The 21,061-nt window shown below is 39.6% G+C and overlaps 1 protein-coding gene across 7 annotated transcripts in view; it reads right to left on the bottom strand.

Annotated features, from left to right (window-relative positions):
• Window positions 1-12,692, bottom strand: part of LOC109715775 (protein root UVB sensitive 1, chloroplastic) — a 32,381-nt gene extending 19,689 nt beyond the window's left edge. For 2 of the 7 annotated variants that reach the window (XM_020240937.1, XM_020240938.1), the window contains exons 1-8: window positions 12,388-12,692; window positions 11,386-11,461; window positions 10,258-10,303; window positions 9,061-9,960; window positions 6,451-6,726; window positions 2,407-2,463; window positions 1,903-2,039; window positions 295-401 (exon numbers count right to left, since the gene is read on the bottom strand). In XM_020240937.1, the coding sequence (XP_020096526.1) occupies window positions 344-401; window positions 1,903-2,039; window positions 2,407-2,463; window positions 6,451-6,726; window positions 9,061-9,942 (1,410 nt within the window). In that variant the 5' untranslated portion in view covers window positions 9,943-9,960; window positions 10,258-10,303; window positions 11,386-11,461; window positions 12,388-12,692 and the 3' untranslated portion in view covers window positions 295-343. Of the gene's footprint in view, window positions 1-288; window positions 402-1,840; window positions 2,040-2,406; window positions 2,464-6,450; window positions 6,727-9,060; window positions 9,961-10,257; window positions 10,304-11,385; window positions 11,462-12,387 lie in introns of those variants that run through there. The other 5 variants (XM_020240934.1, XM_020240936.1, XM_020240939.1 and 2 more) reach the window with 5 other exon arrangements.

Here is a 21,061-nt window from a genome sequence, read left to right as displayed (position 1 = left end):
GAATATAAATTTGTTTTAAATAGTTTTACAGGCAACCAAAATTTCCTTCTTTCCAATCCAACAATGGAAAGAGGAATGAACCATTCCAATTCCCACCATTACTCCAAACCAAACATATGAAGAGATTTTATTATTCCATTTCCAATTCCCATCCATTCTAAATCCTATTCTGATTCCAATTCCTATTTTGATTTCAATCCCCATTTTCAACCAAACACGCTGTTTATGTGCTATATTAATCCAGATATGAATGTGAAAAAATGCACCGGTCCTTGTAAAAGGAATAGATCTTACTTTGTGTGCATTAAAAAATGGCAAGCCAGGGCAAAGCGGTTCCTCATCATTAACTTCTTTGATGGAAGGTATCTGTCCGCTCAACAAGTATTCGCTGAACAACAAACCTGTTTAATGAAAGAACAACATTAAACTAGTAAACATTGTACTTAGCACGATGACAAAAGTTGCAAGCTCCATGAAATTCATCAATTGCTCATTGCATAATTGATAGGATAGCTTAGAGCAACATGTAAGCCTATATAACGTTTGCCTATGTGAACCACAACAAGAGTGAAAGAAAGATAAGCGAGGAATCATCTCTGATCCTTAAGATGCCAAGAGGTAACATGCTTCGTGGTGGAAAATTAGTCATAAAAGGAAAACTACACAATTGTTATTTAATCTGCACAAAGTAGAATATTGACAAAGTTGTACATTCTTCAGCTAGTTATTCCGCAAATTGGAAAAGAAAAACATATAATGTATCAAACTCAACTGAACTATTACCTAGTTTGATTCGACTACCTAATCTTTGAACGTTTTGATTTTGCTCCCTAAGCTTTTCATCCATTTGATTTAAGCTATTTAACAACCCTTCCACTTCGGAATTTAAATGTTTCATTTATTTTAACAGGTTTAATTAGTGTATCACCTGATTCATGCGACTATATTTCGATTAAAATAAGCAATGCTCCAAATTTTGTCATGGAGATGTTGAACAGCCCAAATCAAATAAATTTATAGGTTAGGTACAATAATCAAAATTTTTAAAGGTAGGGTAGTTCGTTCAAAATGGCTCATAGTTTAGATAAGTTCCATACTTTTTTTATCAAAACAGAATTCCCTAATTTTCTATTATTTGGCATCTCAATACTAGAGATCTAGTCAGATTGACACTGCACATTCTCAACACATTTTCTCTACAGATGTGGTTGACCAGAGCTTCAATGACAAACATGATAAATAACCAGGAAAAGTAGGAAAGCATGCAGGAGAAATGATATAATCCGAAGTAAAAGGTGGTGAAGCAGCATTACTATGATCAGCCTACAAAAGAGTTGCGCTAAAGACTCATAAAAATTACTCTATGGAACCATTTGTTTCACCAGTTTGTAATATTCCGAAAATCCTCTATACATTCTATTCAAGATGTTCACATCATCACCACGCAATTCAAGTTAGGGAGGTGTAAAAGGTGCTGGTGAATGGTGCAATCATCCTAGATTCCCAAGTAGTAGGCAACTAGGCATATTACAATAGCATAGGTTAGGAGGTATTTTCGTTCCCATACTTAATGGGAATGAGCAGTCCATCGGAAGTATTTGTAAATTTCTTGCACCCTCCCATGCCAAGCGGCATAATGACAATCTTGCAATTCCAAATTATAAAATATATGGCATTTAGGAAATTCCACAAACTGGTGAAACTAATAACCCTGCATACCATGATGAGATACTAAGTCCAGAAGAATATGAGAAATTAAATGTTTGTCTGATATAATTTGACTAGCATCATTGACTCGGTTTCTCAAGAAAGAGAAAAATGATATTGCAAAAAATATTACTGGCACGATAAGGATTAAGAGTCTTCAGTTGAATTGACTGGTAGGACTTGAGATTGCAGTACATGTGAATTCCTGTTATCATAAAATACGAAGAAAGAGCCAAAGAAGTTGATGAGCCAACATAGTTAGCCAATGTTATTCCTATCATGATTCCGAGGAACTTGCTGACCATTCCTTGAGCTTCCCCTTTCGCAATGACCTGCAAGATGAAACATATGAAAATATCAAACTATAGAAGCTGAAGTTTCCTACATTTATTTTATTGCGACATGCACTTCATGACAAGATTTTATCATCAATCATCGTTAGTTGATACTTAGTAGAATTTAATAATGGTTATAACTTATAATTACAAGCAATAAAAAGAAATCTCTCTCTCTCTCTCACGCGCACGCGCGTGCTCTTCATGACAAGATTTTATCATTAATCATTGTTAGTTGATAAAATTTAATAAGGATTATAGTTACAAGCAATAAAAAGAAATCCCGGCGCGAGCGCGAGGAAATTGATTTCTTTCAAGATGATCTTGGTCGTGATAGTGAGAATCAATAACTTATCTTGCTTACCTCAGCAAAGTTCCTTTGCGTGGCAAAACCTGCATAGAAACAGCTTCTGGTGGCAGCCTGAAGAAAATAAACCATGTTCAAATTTAGTGATTGGACAAACAAACATAATAAAGCCACTTGCGTAGACCAAATTGCACATAAGCAACCAGAAAGCACTAGAAGTAAATGTAGATCCTCAACATACAGATCGTTTTTACCCGCAAGTTCAATTAAGCCATGTAACTTCCAGTTAACATAATTCAGAAAACTACAAAACCAGTTACTAGAAAAGGTACAGCTTGCAAAATACTGAAACAACTTAGTTTTTCTTCTTCTGTAGAGCCTATCATCTCATCATTATGATGTAACTAGGAGATTAGACCACTCATCAGAAGACCACTTGATTTTCAGCATGGCAATAGCCTGCGGCAGAGCCATGGTACTGTAATAGACTGACTGCACAGCAAAGGGCTGATCAACTTCTTGTAAAGCATCCAAGTGACCACCAGGAGCATCAAACAGCAGTAACCATTGTCCACTAATTTTTGACCAATAACCACTACTACCTCACTATACCTCCCCCTATATACATTTTTTTTGTCATTACCTAAGAACAAAAAAAAAATAAAAATAATAAAAAAAATTCCCAGTATGAATCCTCTGTACTATTTACCAAACATTATTGACTAGAAACAAATTAACATAAATAGCATCTCCAATTCGCAAAACCACCATCACAGAATGGAGTTAATTTTCCCTTCTTGCATGCAAATTAAAAGTTCATATGGAGCAATGTGCCACAATGACCATAAAAGAGATGGCTCTAGTCCTTTTCTCAAAGGATATTGTAGTATACTAAATTTCAGTATAGTAGACAGAATTTTGGCCAAATAGACAAAAATGCAAAATAAATCAGCACAAGATATTATTTAGTGGACTCTAGAGAGGATTAGAATGTGTTGGATGGAGTGAAAACCAAATGTCGAAAATCAGACCAAAGTGTCAGGTTCCAGAATGTTTTAGTGAGTTCCGGAACATAAGCAGTGCACAACCAATCTTAACCTTACAGTTCCCTGGAAGCAAGGCTTCGCCAATTGAGAACAACCCACCACCTTAATGATTCAGTCAGAATTAGAAGTTAGCCCATTAGTTGTTGCCTTTAGAACCACCATAGCCCTACTGCCTCACCAAAAAGTTCCAACCGCTAAGAATCCTGGTGACCTAAAAAAGAATAAGAAATTGACGTTCCTTCTTTCACCTTAGAGAAAGTCATTCCCATACCCATGGGTAGGTCTTTGTCTTACGGTACACTAGTTGAATCAAGCCTCCTAACCTTCAGGTTCTGAGGAAATATTGAGTTTCGGAACCGGGCTCGGGTTCCGGAATTTACAGATGAGTTCCAAAACCTAGCCCCACTCCTAGCTGGTTGAATCTTTGGGTTCTGGAACCAAAAAATGAGTTTTGGAACCCAAGCAGCTTTAGGTAGAAAGTGTTCAGAAAGTAAATTTCCGAAATTGGAGGGGTTTTATGCAAATGTAGCACCCAAATAAAGCCCCTAAGAGCCCTAAATCCCATTTCATTCCCCTCCAACCCTACATCTATTTCTTTCTGCCTTTCTTCTCTCTTTTTCTCCACAAAACCCTAACCCACTCCCCTCTACCTTCCTCCCAAGGAGCCCCAGTAAGCTTAGTGTTTGACCAAAATCTCTAGGAGGAAGCTAACCAAAGGGTGGAACCAAGTCTGTCAACCCTCATTTCCAAGCTAAAAGGGAGTTGAGGTGAGTTCTTAAGTGGTTTTTAGGGTTTGTGGTTTAAGAGTTCTAACATGGTTAGAACTTCTCCTTTAGAGCCATTTAGAGGCCTCGACAACTAAGATGCACTTTATGACGAGTTTCTACAAGCTACACTGGGTTATGCCTTCCGAAATGGTTCCTCTATGTCTAAATTTCTCTCTCAAGCTTATGGTTTCATGATTGATATAGTGCTCTAGGGTTTTATAGTATTCCTTCCATACTTGCTGGACATGTATTCTTCATGGTTGTTGTCTTGTTGATAGATACAACTCATCTATGTGGATCTATGATTTAGCACGCAAAAGCAGAGAATGGCACTAGTATTAGTGTTGTAACCCTAGAACTTATATGACTAGTAGTAGAAGCCTCTTTAATTAGTGAAGCTTGATTTATCATGAGATGCTTAATGTGAGCAGTTGTCATGCATGATTACCTTAAAGATTCAAGAATATGTATACCTAGCATAGTTGATAATTGACGATGACAACTACACATCTTGGAAATTTGTCATAGCATGCCATATTTGCCATTTGATGCTTTCTCCTTGAGATAAGCATGCTAGGATGGCATAATTCATGGTTTATGGCCTCTGGGCATAATAAAGTCATTGTTTGTTTGTGATTAGATACACGTTGAGATCATGGTCACCGAAAAATAATTGTTGGGCCGGTACATCCAGGAGATTACAATATTGTCGAATAGTGCAATCTAGAGTGTGAGTTTATGACCAAGCTTGTGATAGTCTGTTATTTGCTCACTGAGCTTAGCTTGTGGAAATTGCGACTCCACAAGCCGTGCTCCTCCAAATGTGGATTTGTATAAATGATATGCCTTGAAAACTTGTCCAACTTTAAAGTATAAAGTTAATCTTTACTTTGATGCCATTATTGTACATAATTGTGTATACAATATATTAGTGGTTGTTGATTGTACAAGTTTTGTGTTTTACTGTCTCGTAAGAAAAACTTTGTCCGTACAGTGGGTCTATTACACGTACCCGATTGTGCTTCTACACCGGGGCGTGACATATATTTCGATGATTGCAAATGATACAGGCAACAAATCTTCAACTAAATTGCATATTTGAGAAAGTTAGAGTAGAGACATCAAGGACTGCAACTTTGGTTGGGTTCAATAATAATTTGCTTGATCTGATTCAAATGGCTGATCCGTCCAAATATATGCTATGATATTCCCCCAAAAAAATCTCGTCTGACACCCCAAGAAAAAAAAAAAACAAATCACATTAACTTGGGAAATAGATGAGTTGGTGCAATTCTCCAAATCACATAACCACAGAAAGAGGATCAGAACACGTATTCATTGTTTGGTTTATGATGACTGTCCTAAGACATGAAATTGACAACAGTATATGTTCAAAATTCTGAGAAAACCCCCAATGCAAGAAAATGATAGTTAACAAAACCGCCTGCATTTTGCTCTCAATATTAATTGTGTTCATTTGATTTCACAGTTTTGGGCTCGCAGGATAACTAATCAAGCATTATACATAAGATTTCTTGAAGAGAGTCATCTTTGCATGTTAGAGATAATTCTGTACTTATTTCGATGGCAAATAAAGCTTCAAGCCTATCAGCAACCATACAAAGCACAGTGAATAGGACTATTTTATGAAAGTAAAAGCATGCGAAGAGAGATAAAAACAATAAAAAAAATGATGACCTACAGATTGACAAATGGCATTTGCCAAAACAGAGAATAGAGGAGATGTAGCCAAGGCTGTCAAACAACACAGTAAGGTCATTCAATTTAATTGTCAACCACAAGGCATTACAAACTGGAAAATAGCTTACTCCCTTTGAAAAACTGAATAATGATAACGTTTCAAGTTTCATGATTCAAACCATATGAGAAGAAGAGAGAATGTGCAATCATCAGGTAAAGTTATTTAAACATGGCTACAAAATTGTTAAGATTATGATAGACAATTGTGGTCCTATTTGGACTGCTGGAGATTCCTTAGAAGTACTATCTCATTAAGTTGCTGAAAGAAGCACTCTCCGCAATTGGCTTCTATTGTAGCTAAAAGCAGAGCCTATATTGACATTCTACTTTAAAAGCCCAGGAACTAAGTAGGCATCCCAGCAGATTTGAAAGCCCAAGAAGTTTTGTTTTGTCAAACACAGCTTCTAGTTCTTCAACAGAGAAGTTGTTCCAGAATCAAGGCTAAACAGCAAATATACCAATTACATATATATAACCTAGTGCACAAGAAAGATATGCAAATACAGACAACTATTTAGGCAACTAACTTGTATTAATGAAGAAGCTGAACGACCAGCTCCCGCAGCCGCACCAATCAAAACAAAAAGATGAGGAAAAACTGGAGTCAAAATCTCCAATCCATAGGCTGTATTTTCTAGAAGATCTGCAAAGAGCCTCCATCCCTTGGGATTAACATCAAATTGACGGCCAAATTTTGACAACAATATTTTGCTGAGATACCCGATTCCATCTTTAAGAACCCAGTTAACCGCAGCTGCTGTTGGTATTGCACCTTTTCCTAAGCCAACTGCGTAGAGTAAAGCCTAACAGGAAGAAATGCAATAATGAAAAAGGTAAGATTATGTAATAAAGTGAAATAAAGTAAATGAACATTTAACATATTATAAAATTCAAAAAGTAGGTAAGAGCTAGAGCAGAAAGATTCATACCACAATCTCAAATACATGGTAGAAGACATGGCAAAAGAATTTAATACCATTAATGTGCACTGTATTTCAAATACATAATCATATCATTATATTATTTTGAAGAAAGCAATAAAACCATGGCTTCTTGGTTGAAAGCCAGAACACTTTTGTTCTTTCATCCCTTTTGTAGAATAGTAATCACATTTCCAACTAGGAGTTTCTAGATGATTATTGTTGCAAGCATATCCAAAAACTAGAATCGGAAGGAAAAGGCTAGGAAAACACGCAACATCTACTAATGTGGTGTTCAGGTGAAAAAGACAATAAGGAGACTACAGTAGGTCCACTAAACCAATATAGAGTGCAGGAAACAACATAATACAAGTAAATTTCACTTACACAAATATCGTGACGCCCCACTTTCCAAAGAATCACCCATCCTAGGATTGCTCTAGCCCTAGCACGCTTAATTGTTTTAACCTCTTGGGCTTAGCCACCGTCCAAAATACTATCGCCAGGTTACAATTTTTAACCTTATTATATCTTATATATAGAACTCTTCCAAATCCTAGGGATGTCATATTCCCCCTTCTCCTGAGCCCTGACGTTCTCATCAGACTCAAACGGTCACAAGCACCAGGCGATGTGAGATTCGACTTGCTAGCCTTAGCCAACCTTGTGGGGAGCAATGCTCCACCCACAATAGTCGTAAGCCGAGGAGCCGCGTCCTGCCCGCTGTATTACCCTAGCTTAGCCGAGACTCATCTCACACTTCCGACTGGTGATTAGCTCTGATACCAACAATGATAACCCTGATCCGCTAGCAATAATAACTCGTCGGGCTCAAACCAATGTCCCAAAATGCTTAAACTCAGTTATTATTACTAGGGTCATGGTCTCTTATATATCCAATCGCAACCCCATTCCTATCCAATGGTGAACTATTAGAGTGTCATAGCCTCCCCCCATTTAGACCCTGATATTCTCATCAGTCCAATCACACTCATAGCCCAAGATCAGCAGGCAATCTTGCCAAGTAAAAACACTGATTTCTACTCTATGTTTGGTTCAACCAGAAGACAAATTGGTTTTTTCAATATGCTAAACTCATTTAGTTACTTGATCAAACTTGCACTAAAGAGCATTAAATTTCATCTAAAATAAATTAAATGTCAGTTTTTCATATTTTTGCTCACATCATGTCCAATTTAGAGAGATTCAGCTGTAGGAACAAAATCTTAGCCACAAAGAATATTAGCATCAAATGAACGAACTAAGAGAAAAAGGAAGGGAAATAGGTACAAGAAATTGAGGATAGGAATTAAGAGAGAATGAAAAAAGAATAGCATGCTCTATTCACCAAAAGACTAAATACACTAATTATGGAGAGTATTTTCAAAAACAAATGATTTCATAAACCTACAACAATATTTCAACAAAACTATTTCCCTTCCTTTTTCTCTTAGTTCGTTCATTTGATGCTAATTATGGAGAGTATTTTCAAAAACAAATGATTTCATAAACCTACAACAATATTTCAACAAAACTATATTATTTCTAATCATATTCAATGTCAATCCAAATTGATGCCGGATAGAAATCTCCACTTAATCAAAGTAATTCACTACAAATAATGATATTTCATCTTTTCGTGTCGTAAGAGATAATAACAATAGAAAGGAGCCTTTTCTCCACTAGTCATAGAAACTTCAAAGATTTTTCCTCTGGAATAGCTTATCATATCGAATTTGTCCATTGAACAACTAGATCACAGTTGAAAAGCAAAACCCAATCTCAGCTAGACTGCTAGAGAGAAGATACACCAGTATGAAACTCTTGATAAAAGCTTCGTCCTGCTGTTAAATATTTGTGCTAAACATAAGTAACCGTATGCACCTCTACTTTCATTGATGAGAATAAAAGAAGAAAGTTGATTAAAAATGAGAATTTCTTTCAACAAATATAGGAGAATTTCCCAAAAATAGCTTTCCGCATGCTAGGTACCAAAGGACTTGCACACAATATCTCTTGGGATGAATCAATAGAAGGATTAGTAAATCTGTATACATAATCAACAAAAGTGATGTCCATGCCGCAAAGCAAGCATGCCAAATTTTTTTTAACAATTTCATCTCATCTATTGTTAAAGAAATGTATTGGAAAGAAGTGAAAGCAACATAGACCTAGAATCTAGAGAGAGAAGAGAAAGTGGCAGTAAAAAATGAATACCTGAGTGGATAAGATGCTGTTGATTTGGCTGGCAATGCCCTGGACTCCTCTCCAGAGGGAGTATTCAAGGTAATCACAGCTGACGCTGTCAGGGTACCCTTCGGGCAGCATCAAGCGAACAACAAGATCCCTGCTACTTTGCCAGCAAGACTCCACCCCACGATAGAATGGAAACTCATCGTCATTATTAGCCACCGCTGCCGCAAAGGAGTCTCCGCATGCATCAGGAGCTAGCCTCGTCCGCTTGCCCCCCTTCACCTCCCAAACTAACAAATCTTTAGAATCATCAATACTAGTTCTAGCAAGGGCGAGAGGAGCAAGGAAGAGGGAAAGAAGGCAAACTAGGAAAAGGAAAAGAAGGGATGCATGAGGCCTCCGAGGGCTGTGACCTTGCACTCCATCACCATGGTAGAGAAGGACAAGGCCAAGAAGCATAGGAAGAGAACAACTCCGCCAACAATCATCAGGATCCGAAGGGTCACCTTGCCGCCACCACAACCACCACCAATTATTTTTGTTGCCACCCCCGCTGCCTCCATAGGGAAGATGAGGAGAAATAGGGTGTGTGCGGATGGGCAACGTTACAGGGTAGTGATCTTCCTTGGGAGATGACAACAAGGTTGGGTGATCTCGTACTATTAAGGCAAGAGTGGGAATGAGAAACAAATGATGGAGATGATGAGAAGGATTAGAAAGGCGGGTAGATGAGAAGGAAGAAGAAGAGCAAGACAGAAAAAAGGGCTCATGTAACATGATGCAAGGACGAGGAGGAAGGAAAACCAAAGTAGACCTTTTGCATTGGGAGGGCAAACCCAAGCCTAGCCCTAACACACACACAGACGACATTGGAGCAAAGCGCCTCTGCACAGGGAAGCGTCTCATCTTTCCATCAAGATAAACCTACAGAGAGAATCCCAATTAACAACAAATAATTGGCACTATTACAAAGACCGCAAAGTTATAATAACTAGTTTAGGAAAACCATAGTGGAAAAGTTATAAAGCACTTTATATGGCCAAGCCAAATCATATGAACAGCAAGAAGTTAGCATCACTACCTTTATTAGTAAATCAAAGTAGCCTTTAGAACATGGATCATATACTAGCATATATCTAAAGCATATCTAATTCAAGGAGGCAATAGAGCTTAACAATGCCACATATAGCATTTTAAATACTATATAAGAGAAAGACTTACAGGAGAATAGCGTACTTTCTCCTCCGATTCCTCCCCAATACAACCCCTGCAAATGGCATGATGATTTTTCATATTTGATAAATACATTATAAGAATAAAAGAGATATAGATGGGGGTGAAAAAGGTTAGGACAAACTTCAATCAAATCCAACACCGGATTTGATAGGATGCGAACATGGTTGTCAAAATTTAGTATTCGACACATTCATATCCGAATTCATATTCGAAAAAAAAATAAAAAAATATGGATGCGAATATGGTTTTGTACAAAATCCGACCACATTCGACTGTTTTCACCCTTAAGAGATAAGAGGAATATTAATATATATAGTGGGGGTATACGGTGGTTTTCTATTGTGTTCTTCATTTATTTTACTATCAACTTCATGTAAAATTGCATTTATATATTAAAATATTAAATTTCATTGAATAAAATATAGATATACGAAGTTTGAACACGAATGTGAGCCTTCAATGCATTGTGTGTTTTATTTGCACTAATTTTAGTTCATATTTATATGCATATAGGTATATATTAGTATCGTTAATATCCGAATACAAATCTGACTCAAATTTGAATTCGAATACGTTTTAAGCAGATATATGGTAACGAAAATTTAGCATCCAACACATATCCGCATTCGAATTCACATCCGAAAAAAATATGGATGCGGATATGGTTTTGTCAAAAATCCAACTGTATTCGACTGTTTTCACCCCTAGATATAGATTTTATGAAACAAGAACTATAGATTGACTTCCAAGGCATATATGAAATACATAATGTAGAACATATTTTACACACACACGGAGAAAGCTCTATGAGAAAGGACAATAACTTGCGAAGGTGAATGAAGCAACATCAAAGCATAACATGGCAGTAAGATCAAAACAAAACTTGCCAGATATTAATGAAAATATATTTCCAATCATAATATGATGGAGGATCAAGCAAAGCAGGTCGTAGGAAAAACTTCACCATCACGATATAAAAATCCGTTAGGGTTACCAAGGTATAGGAAAAATATATATGTCCAACTTACAAGTAATTTTTTACGGAAGTGATGAAAACCAAAATCAAAAGCTATCAATATTATAGAAACAAAAGTAAAAGATTGAGAAAGGTACCTAAATTACTGAGTGTGCTGATTGACGCTCGCAGTTTTTTGTAACTTTAACTCCAGCCACTTTTCAGGATCACGTGCTGGAAAAAAGAAAAAAAAAAGCAGAATAGGTGAAACAAGGGGGAAAAAGGTATCATGGAACGGTCAAAAAATCTGAAGCAAGGAATATGATGCTTTTTTGACATGACAAACAAACTTTGATTTGTAATTCTTTCCCTACAAAACTTCTTCTGCATGAACTAAGGTAGCAGTGTTACAATAAATTAGTTGCTTCAGGTGGATAGGAACTGACCTACTTTAGCAACACTATCTTCAGCTTGTTCCACAAGATGAGCATGTAGATTAGAAAATAGCAATCAGTTTCATTTAGATTTAATCGACGATTAGAAATTTGTTTATTAGCACTCGCCAAGAGGACAAAGCACTCTAGTAATCAAAAATTCAAGTTATAATTCAGATTATGTAGGGCCAATCATAGGTTGCGCAACACAATCATTGCAAGTGCCAACAAAATGATTTTAAACTTAAAATGTCAGTTAGAGAACAAACAGAGAAGATATTAACATAATCCCAAAAGAAATGATACGTCAAGCAACATATTCTATTATCACATCAATTTTCAACTATATTAAAAACAAGCAAGCAGGGTTTCACATAAATATGCTAATTTTCTAAGTGATTGAACCTTACACTGGAACATTCATAATTTCTAACAGATAACATGCATACAAATTTTGCTCTAAAGAGAAGATCACATAGTCTAACAACACAAAAGGAAAATTAGCATTGATTAAATCCATGAAGACATAGAGGCATAAGAATCAAAAGATGATCAGGCACCATCAAAATACCAAAAAAAAAAAAAAAACCATTTACGGTTGCATTAATGGTTGAATGAAAAGGATTAAGAAGAAAATATACAGTTGTACAGTTAAAATGGGCATTGAGAGCGAAGGAACGAGTAATAAATGGGCGTCCAGAGCGAGGGCTCAAGGAAGAGGTGGACCTCATGCTGACGAAGGCACCGGAGGAGCCAGAGCTACAGGCAAAGCTATGCGACGCCGCCACAGCAGCGGCTCGGCGCCTCGTGCTGCAGCGGGAGCTTCTTGTCCGCAGAGGCGCCGCCGCGGGTGAGAACGTCCTCTTGGAGCCCAGAGGCAGCGCAATCGAAGCCGTGCGCCACTGGAGGTGATGAAGAAGAAGACTACGAGAGTGAAACGAGAAGGGACCGGGAGATTTGAGAAACCTAGGGCAAGAGAGAAGGGGGGAGTGGGTTGAGAAAAGACGACCGGGTAACGCGAGCGCACAGCGAACAGACGGACTATTTTTATAAACTAACGCTGTAGAATTTTAAAATTTGTTAAATAACTCTCTCCAAATTATATTTATAAAACTAATCCTCCTTTCATCGTATAGGCAGTGTCACGTCCTGGATTATCATTTTTCGAGTACGCCGACAAATCAGTCATATATAAAAAAAAATTTCTATATACGAAGCGTAACGGTAATTATAGAACATACGATACTACAACAAGTAGTATAGAGCTGTAAAAAAACTAAGCAGGTAGAACGAACAAATCTCATATACATACAAGATAACTAAGTACAAAAGTACTCGCTCCAGCGAAATCTAACATCAGTATGTACAAAAGCTCAAAAGTAAATCAGTACTACCTATAGCTGGTCCTCCTCTATCTCAGCAACTCGTCGGGTAGTGCTCTAATTCGCGACGCCCTTGCCTCGATCAGCCTCAGAAGACGTAACAGCCGGAACAGCAGGCTCTGCAAAACACAAAGTAACAACTGGGCGTGAGAACTACTGTAAAAACAAGTAGTCCTCAGTGGGTACCGCCCTCAAAATCATCGACTCACCCACTAAGACTACAATAGGAAACGAAATTAGTAGGTAAAGCTGAAAAGCAATCTACAGCTATATGCCACTACACTATTCAACTGTGTCTATTATTAATTCTGACCCAATCTCAATAGGAACTGTGTATGCACCCGTCCCGCCTGTGATCTAAATCGCGCTACCTCCACACTAAGCAGTCCGTGGATAGCAAAACAAAATAGCGACATCAACGCGAAAGTACAAAACCAGACTCCGAAGCGGCAACTCGTAGGTGCGACCCAACCAAGTATGCAAGCGTATCTCTATCGAGCTCAATCAGACTCTCACAGACTAAAGTCAAAAAAATAAGTCCAATTGACTACTAACCACTAGTCACGTGCCCTCGGCATAATCGGATCTCAAAATGACCAAATTCGGGTCCACCGTCAACCGCGACGGCACCCACTAGTCCGGAACAGTCTAAACACTACTGTAAAAATAGATTCGGCATCCCAGCACGAGTATAACAGTAAATTAGACTACCTGAGATACTCACCACAAGAACACTACAACTGTATAAAAGAACAACGGCCCCTAAGGCTAAATCAGGTAGTTTAACATATGACAGGTTCCGAACACTGATTTTCTCCTATATTTTATCCAAGTCCAATATGTATAATTAATAACAAACAGTAACATGCTCACAATTCAATATATAGGCCTAAAACAATGCATAAACATAAATCTGAGCTAAACAGTACCAACGCAGATATCCTAACTATACATGTTGACTAACAAGGTTATAGGAGTAGAAATCCGATGATAAACCCACCTCGTATGCTAAATCCAACGCGGGGCGACGTCGAGAACGGCGAAAACACGCCCTCGCCTAAACTCCCTGCGACGCTACGACTGCAACCGTACCCTCGAACGGCTCCGCGGCGCGTCGTTGGTGTCGAAATCGGCTCGCGGCAACTCCCCGAGCTCGTCGTTGCTTCGGCCGAAACGAAAGAGAGAATTAATTGATGAAGTGCATGCACACCCTCTGTACTTAAGTTGATAGGTATGCATGGGAGAGGGGGAAGGAAATTGATGCACGTGGCATCCATATCCCCCAAAGGCAAATCTATTTTATACCAAATAAAAATAAAATAATAATAATAATAATAATAATAATAATAATAATAAAAAATAAGGATACTACATCCTCCTCCACTACAAAAAGTTTCGTCCTCAAAACTTAAAACATACCTCAACACGGAGAAACAAACAGGTCGGGGTAGGACTCCCTCATCACATCTCGGGCTCCCAAGTCGCCTCTTACTCCTCGTGGTTGCTCCACTGCACTTTCACATACGAGATGACCTGGTTGCGCAATTCTTTCGTCTCACGAGCAAGAATCCGCATCGGTCACTCCTCGTATCTCAGATTCTCGCCAATCTCTAGTAGAGTAAAGTCAATCACATGAGCTGGATCGAAAACATATCTCCTCAGCGCCGAGACGTGGAACACATTATGAATCCCAGCTAGTCAGGGTGATAGAGCAATCCTGAGGCAATTGGTCCAACTAGCTCCAATATCTCAAAAGGGCCAACGAAACGTGAACTGAGCTTTCCACGCACTCCAAATCGGCGAATCCCTTTGGACGGCGAGACTTTAAGAAAAACATGATCTCCAACCTGGAACTCCAAATCTCGTCTCCTGGTATCGGCGTAGCTCCTCTGGCGGCTTTGGGCTGTTAAAAGGTGTCGTCGAACAACTCTCACCTTTTTCTCAGCCTCTAGCAAAATCTTAGGCCCAAGTGTCTTCTTCTCACCCACATTACTCCAAAACAACGGGGATCGACACCTGCGTCCATACAACGCCTCAAATGGAGCCATCTGAATGCTTGTTTGATAGCTGTTGTTATACGCAAACTTTGCCAGTCTCAAGTGTCGATACCACCCTCCTCCGAAGTTCAGGACACGCGCCCTCAACATGTCCTCTAGAGTCTGAATGGTCCGCTCCGACTAACCATCCGTCTGTGGGTGAAATGCTGTGCTGAAATATAACTGAGTCCCCAAAGCTGTCTGTAAACTCCTCCATAAATGCGACACAAACCTCGGGTCTCGGTCTGATACAATCAATACTGGCACACCATGTAGTCTGACGATCTCATCCAAATAAAACTGCGCGAGTCTTTCTTTGGACCGGGTGATCTGAACCGGTAAGAAGTGAGCAGACTTGGTCAGTCTGTCCACTATCACTCAAATCACATCGTAGCCACCCTGCGCTCTAGGCAATCCCACAACGAAGTCCATAGTGATATACTCCCATTTCCACTCGGGCACTGGCAGACTCTGAAGCTTGCCAGCAGGTACCTGACGCTCGACCTTTACCTGTTGACAAGTGAGACACTGAGCTACAAATCTGCCAATGTCCCTCTTCATCCCATTCCACCAAAACTGTGCATTCAAATCCTTATACATCTTGGTTCCCCCAGGATGAACCGTATAAGGTGTACAATGAGCCTCCCTCAAGATGTCCTCTCGAATCTCTAAATCTACAGGCACACACAGTCGGTCCTTGTACCGCAGTACTCCCGAACTGTCCAAGGCAAATCCCTCAGCCTGCCCCCTGTCTAGCTGCTCTCTAATCCTCAACAAGTACGGATCTCCACTCTGTTTCTCCCGGATCCTATCCAACAGAGTGGGCTGCAAGACCAGAGACATCAGTCTTGCAGTAGACCCAGGGGACACCACCTGAAGCTTCAGCCGCTGTAGCTCCTCAAGTAGCGGTCTCTGCTGAGTGATCAACAAGCTCAAGCTCTGCGCTGCCCTCCTGCTCAACGCATCTGCCACTACATTCGCCCTACCAGGATGATATTGAATACTAATATCATAGTCTTTCAGTAACTCCAACCACCGGCGCTGCCTCAGATTCAATTCCTTTTGAGTGAACAGATACTTGAGACTTTTGTGATCGGTGAAAACCTCGCAGTGCTCGCCGTACAAGTAATGTCGCCACAACTTCAAAGCAAAGACTACTGCGGCAAGCTCCAAATCATGAGTAGGGTAATTCTTCTCATAATCCTTTTACTGCCGTGACGCATAAGCAATCACCTTACCATGCTGCATCAACACACAACCCAGTCCGTTGTGCGATGCATCACTATAGATCACAAATCCTTCCCCCATCACAGGAAGGGCAAGGATAGGAGCTGTCATCAATCTCTGTCTCAACTCGTCGAACCTCCTCTGGCAGTCCTCACACCAAACAAATCGAATCCCCTTCCGTTTCAACCTGGTAAGGGGTGTGGAAAGCTTCGCAAAGCCCTTCACAAACTGATGGTAATATCCTGCTAGTCCGAGAAAACTCCGCAACTCAGTCACCGTCGTTGGTCTGGGCAAATCCCGAATAGCATCAATCTTCTTCGGATCTACTGCTGCTCCCTCTGCAGAAATCACGTGGCCCAAGAAAGCAACTTCCCGCAACCAAAACTCGCACTTCTTTAACTTGGCATACAGCTTCTTCTCTCGCTGAAGCTGTAGCACAATCCTCAAGTGCTTCTCATGCTCAACATCACTACGGGAGTAAATCATGAAAGTTTTGAGGAGCCCAAGGATCTATCTAGATTGTATCTATCACCTAGAGGGGGGTGAATAGGTGAACGGCCAAAAACCACAAATCTCGATGCAATAAAAATAAATGCGGAAAATAAAAAGCACACCGAGATTTACGTGGGAAAACTCCAACTTGGAGAAAAACCCACGGGACCAACACGCGAAAAAATAATTCACTAAGAGAAAAGATTACAAGGTGATTACCGACTCCACGGACTCAACCTCTCTTAACCTCCTATGAATCTTCGCGCTACCCTCCGGGTTGTCCACGCCCTCACGTTCGAATCCACGAACGCCTCCACTTCGAATCCACGAAGCTTCAATCACGCCGAATCCACGACGCCACTCGAATCCACGAGCCAACGATCCGAATCCACGAACCGCCTTTGTTCACGCCGAATCCACGACGCCGTTCATGAAGAGCATCATGATTATGGTGATCCTTCGCTTAGGAGTATCGTAGAAAACCAAGGAAGAAAACTCCAAGCGAAAACTAGATCAAATCGACATATAGCGAATGCGAAACGTTATCTCGATTTGATCTAAAGAGGCTAATTTGTAGAAATAGGTTTAGAATGAAATCCGAGCCTCTAGGGTTTCTCAAACATGTATTCTTATCAAGCTTAATCAGTTAGAGAACCCCTATAGCTTATTTATAGACTTTAGAATCAAAACGGAGTAGGATTAGAAAGTTTCTTTCCAAAAACAACACCTTATACCGGAACAAGGAAAGCTGTCCAGGGTACAGCATGACGGAAGATTTTTCTGCGAAGCTTCTGTACCCTGAACAGGTTGCAGCTTGTTCCGGAACAGGGCTTGTACCGGTACAGCCGTGATGGTTGTACCGGAACAACCATCAAACATTTTTGCACAAACGCTGATGTCTGTACCCTGGACAGAAAACCCTTGTACCGGTACAACAATGCAATTTTCTCTGAAAATGCATTGTTTCGAGTTATACAAGCTCTTAGAAACTTTCTAATCAATTACAACTTGAAAACATGATTCTAAAATCTATAATTAAGTATGAATCACCATAAACATGATTTAAAGCTTACCTAAGCATCGTGATTCATGTTTTACGTGTTTTGCGTCCTTTCCGATTCTTCGAAGTCTTGGATTCTTCGATCTTCAATACTCCGCTCCGAACTTCTTTAAGACTCCGACTCGACCCACAAAACTTGCCAACATATAGGACCTAACAATCTCCCCCTTTGGCAATTTTGTGACAAAACACACACAAACTCACAAATTATAATTTAAAGAAAAAACGAAGTTCAATGTCATCACCAAAACATCGAACCCCTCGCATGTAGTCCAAATACAAATTGAGAATCAAAATTACATCAAAAACTCCTAAAACAAACTCTATGACTTAGACGCAACTAGGAGTCTTGAAGTCTTGATTTCCTGCAAAACAATTCATTCAAAGATGATTAGCACTAAATTCTTATACCTTCTCTGTCTTTGTTCACATCTCCCCCTTTGGTCTTGAACACATCATCCTCTGCTTTAGTTCAATGCCTGTTCATCCATGCTCTCCCCCTTCATCTACGCTCTCCCCCTTTTTGTCAAAAATTGCTAAAAGAACGCAAATAGAGAGAGAAAACATACTAGAAAAACATAAGCGTAGTCAAGTGATTACATCTCTCTCCAAAATCATAGATCTCAATCATCTCTTTTCTCGAAAATTTTAAATTCCTAAACATCTTTTCTCAAAATGATTTATAAATAAACAAAAATTTAATGCACCAAAAATCATTCAAACATATAATGCAATGAATAAAATTATGCAACAAGCACCAATCAAAGCATTACACTAAAGATCAAAAATGACTAAGACGAGGAGCAAGGAAAGATATCACCTTTCCGGATCCAAACTTGTCAGATTTTTGGTTTTCTTGGCTTTTCGACGTTTGGTGCCGTTTGTTTAGATTTATGATCGACCGTTGGTGGTTTCTTCGGTTGAGGCTTTGGTTGAATTTGTCGTTGAGGCTTATGCACCCGGTTTGCATGAACTTGGCGTTGTGCATTAGAAGTCCGGTTCTTTTGAGGTACTCGACTAACTTGATTTTTCTTATGATTCCGCGGGGGAAGTCGAGTTGTAGATGATGTCGTTTGAGGTTTAGACATTGCCGATTGATTCTTCTTTTCCTTATTTGGGCAATTCCTTTTAATGTGTCCTTTCTTGCCACATTTATGACACACTTTCTCTTTCGAAGTTGTTGAGACTTTAGAAGTTGATATTGAATCCTTCTCAACGTATGTGCGTTCATATCCGAGTCCAAGCTTGTTCATTTGACCCAATCCGAGCATATGATCTAGTTTCTTTGATCCGGAAGAAAATCGTTGAATGTCGGATTGAAGTTGACGAACTTGATTGGTCAGTGACTTGTTGGATGTGTGCGATTCCTTGAATTGTTGCTCCAAAAATCCAACCTTGTATTTATATGATTTGATCGTTAATTCCACTTCATTAAGCTTCTCTTAGAGGTCCGAATTATTCTTCAAGCTTGAATCCCTTTCTTCCTCAAGAGCCTCATTCAAAGTCTTTGCGTTGTTGTTTTCCTCCTCAAGATCCAACAAACGACGTCTCAACTTCTTATTCAACTTAGTCATCTTCTTTGATTCAATGAGAAGTTTATTATACGCTTCCGCTATGTCGTCGTCGTTTGATTCCTCCTCACTTTCGCCATTGTTGCTCGAAGAGTCATGTGAAGAAAAAGAAATATTGGAATTAGTAGCAATAGAGGATAAACACACAACGTTAGACGAAGGTAAGGTAGATGTAGCAAATAGGGCAAGGTTTCCATTCTTTTCTTCGTTACTCGAGCTTGAATCACTCGAAGTTGTATCATCCCACGTCTTTGCTTGCATTGCCTTCTTAGTATATGATTTCTTTGAGGGACAATCCGTAGCTATGTGACCGTAGCCTTTGCACTTGAAACATCGGATTTCGCCTTCAAATTCATCCTTTTCTTTCGAAGCCTTTGCACGCTTCTTCTCTTTAGATGTAGAAGATTTAGAAAAAGATTGTCGCTTAGATGATGAAGCCTTGTCCGAGTTGTTCTTCTTTCGGAAATTCCGACGAAACTTCTTCGTTAGAAGTGCAAGTTGATGTTCGAAGTCGGCAAGAGAAACATCTCCGTCGGAATCCGAGTCTCCGTCTTCCTCTTTTGTCGATTTCAACGCAACCCCTGTACTTTTAGAGAAAGACTTGGAAGAAGATGGATTAGTAGGAAAAGTCATCTCATACGTTTGTAAAGCGCCTACTAATTCTTCGACTTTCATCTCGTCCGGATGCTTAACCGTTTCGATCGCGGCAACCTTTGCCCGAAAGCGTTCCGGAAGAGTTCGAAGAATTTTCCTAATAACCTTTGAATCCGGGATTTTCTCTCCCAAGTTAGCACATGTATTCACAACGTCTTGTAGACGCGTATAGTACTCGGTAAAGGTCTCATTTTCGTCCATAGAAATTGAATCAAACTTGCTAGTTAGCATTTGCAATTTTTGGACCTTTACTAAGCTTGTTCCTTCATGCGTAACTTGTAGAGTATCCCAAATTTCCTTTGCCGTTTCGCATGCCGAAACCCGAGTAAACTCCGTTTGCGATAAAGCGTTGAATAAAGCATTAATTCCTTTACCGTTAAACGAAGATGACTCGTTTTCATCTTTTGTCCACTTGTTCCGTGGTTTAGGAACGGTAGCGTTATTGACAACTTCGGTAGGGTGCTCCCAACCAAATTCAATAGCTTTCCAAACACGCTCATCGATTGCAATTAGAAAAGCTCTCATGCGAACTTTCCAATAGGCATAATTCGTGCCATCGAAGAGTGGTGGTCGATTAACGTTACCGCCTTCGGCCATTAGAAAACAATTTATCTAGATCCCGCTCTGATACCAATTGAAAGTTTTGAGGAGCCCAAGGATCTATCTAGATTGTATCTATCACCTAGAGGGGGGTGAATAGGTGAACGGCCAAAAACCACAAATCTCGATGCAATAAAAATAAATGCGGAAAATAAAAAGCACACCGAGATTTACGTGGGAAAACTCCAACTTGGAGAAAAACCCACGGGACCAACACGCGAAAAAATAATTCACTAAGAGAAAAGATTACAAGGTGATTACCGACTCCACGGACTCAACCTCTCTTAACCTCCTATGAATCTTCGCGCTACCCTCCGGGTTGTCCACGCCCTCACGTTCGAATCCACGAACGCCTCCACTTCGAATCCACGAAGCTTC

The sequence above is a fragment of the Ananas comosus genome, linkage group 9 (assembly GCF_001540865.1).
Source record: "Ananas comosus cultivar F153 linkage group 9, ASM154086v1, whole genome shotgun sequence".
Classification (NCBI taxonomy): Eukaryota; Viridiplantae; Streptophyta; class Magnoliopsida; order Poales; family Bromeliaceae; genus Ananas; species Ananas comosus.
This window is presented reverse-complemented; position numbering and strand designations above follow the sequence as displayed.